The sequence below is a fragment of the Pinus tabuliformis genome, chromosome X, assembly GCF_031772625.1.
Source record: "Pinus tabuliformis cultivar Carrire ecotype Pingquan chromosome X, CPIR1, whole genome shotgun sequence".
Classification (NCBI taxonomy): Eukaryota; Viridiplantae; Streptophyta; class Pinopsida; order Pinales; family Pinaceae; genus Pinus; species Pinus tabuliformis.
The window spans coordinates 716,501,696-716,503,616 of record NC_142308.1 but is presented as its reverse complement, the minus strand read 5'-3'; the positions used below and the strand labels follow the sequence as shown (position 1 = coordinate 716,503,616).

General features: G+C 38.3%; 1 protein-coding gene across 1 annotated transcript; it reads left to right on the top strand.

The window, feature by feature from the left end:
* Positions 1–590: 590 nt before the first annotated feature.
* LOC149141973 (uncharacterized) lies at positions 591–1,527 on the top strand. The gene is made up of 2 exons (XM_089448870.1): positions 591–906; positions 1,027–1,527. Exons 1-2 carry the CDS (start codon positions 729–731, stop codon positions 1,374–1,376), a joined length of 528 nt encoding a protein of 175 aa, XP_089304996.1. The 5' UTR covers positions 591–728; the 3' UTR covers positions 1,377–1,527.
* The last annotated feature ends 394 nt before the right edge of the window (positions 1,528–1,921 follow it).

Here is a 1,921-nt window from a genome sequence, read left to right as displayed (position 1 = left end):
CAACTAAAAGCATGAAAAATTGTGAATCAACTATTGCTTAAATCACTCTAGGTGACCATTGAAGAGTCTAATCCAAGGGTTGTTGAAAGTTGCACGCCAAGTGCAATCAATTTGATTGAACTCACTAGTTCTTAAAGATCATTTTTTCCAAACAGTGTAAAACCTATCATAACTCAATTGTCAAACCAATTGTATGAACAACCATCACTTGTTGCTATCCACGAATGCAAATTGACTCATAATTATTATTAAAAAAACCACGACGCTCAAAATAACCCATTAGTAGTATGTAAGGGGCAAACTCTTGTTCTTGCTAGATGACCCTCAGTGTTATGCCATTAACCTGTTTTCTTACCTTCAAAACCGATAAACTCTTAACCAAACTAAGGTTTTAGGTCATATTGAAGGACCAAGTTCTCGAAAATCTTGTTCTCAAAGATCCGTAATACACGGAAAGATGCTAATAATTCCCCAATATACCATTTAAAAAATTAAGAAAAACCATAATTTATCAAAACTCAAAATTAAAATGTACAAGCTGAAAATTTTGGAACAATACGCTCGTCGTTAAGACAGACTGATAAAGAGTTTGCGCATGAAAATGCAGCTTCCCAGTAAAAGCATGACCAAACACATCAAATGGCAAAGAGTGACATTTTCATACGATGGCAATGCAACTTTTGATATGGTAACAAAGTTGTCAAATACAAAGCAAGCCATCCGTGGCTATGGCTTTGCGGGGGTTAAGATTAGGGTTATGGGTCAAATATTTGGCAGGTTTTAGACTTGCTCCGTTTGTCCCTACTCCCCACCATGTTGCCAAGGCCATGCTCCGTCTTGCAGACGTTAAATCCTCCGATTTTGTGGTCGATCTCGGCTGTGGAGATGCCCGCCTTCTCATCTCTGGTACGCAAACTTGGAAGACCGACCAACACCTCCAATGCTGAACACCCACATTGTATGTAATTCAGTAGTGAATAGTATTATTTTAATTGAGTTGGGTTGTTGTGATTTTCTTTCCTTCAGCTGCAAAAGATTGCGGGGCCAAGGGATACGGAGTGGAAATGGACGGTGAGCTGTTTAAAGAAGCCGTGGGAGCCATCGGGAAGGAAGGATTGAGTCACATGATCTCTGTACACCAAAAAGATGCAATGGATGCGGAATTGCACATGGCATCAGTTGTAACACTATACTTAAGTGATGCAGGCAATGCCAAAATTCTTCCAAAATTGCAGCGCCAGCTGCCACCCAATGGTAGGGTGGTGTCTTTCTGTTGGCCATTCAAGGGTATCAATCCGTTGCGCGTTGAAAGAGTGGATGGTATCGCTGTGTATCTCTATGATTTTAATCGTTTAAATAACAATACCCATATCTAAGTATTTTACTCTGTTAAAGCTGACATTTATCACTTCACGTGTTTATTTATATATATATTTTTTCCAAAGTAGGAAAAACCTACAATAAACACAGATATTTATTTTTATCTATAACATAAATCTTGCTAACAGAAAGATCTTTTTTCTTAAATTTTATCTATAACATTAATCTTGCTAACACAGCAAAGATCCTTGAAGACAATAGCGGTACATAGTTCAATGTTTTCAACCTCAGTTATTGAATTTATAATATTGAAAGCATCTCTTCCATTAACTGCCTTAGTGCATATTGTTAGTTCCCCTGTACTCGATGCAAATATTGTTGTAAGCTGGGCATTATAGGATACCGTGTCCTTATTCCAGGGAAAACCAGATAAGCAAAACATTGTCAGATGCTGTATAGCATTCTTTTTGCAGTTGTCTATAACGCGACTTTTTGAAAGCCTTTCCGGCGGGTTTTTCCGGTCGAAATCCGGCAGGAATTTATTGGAATCGCAAGTTTGATAGCTAGTTTCTGCACAATGAAAGCGTCCCAAGGGTTTTCG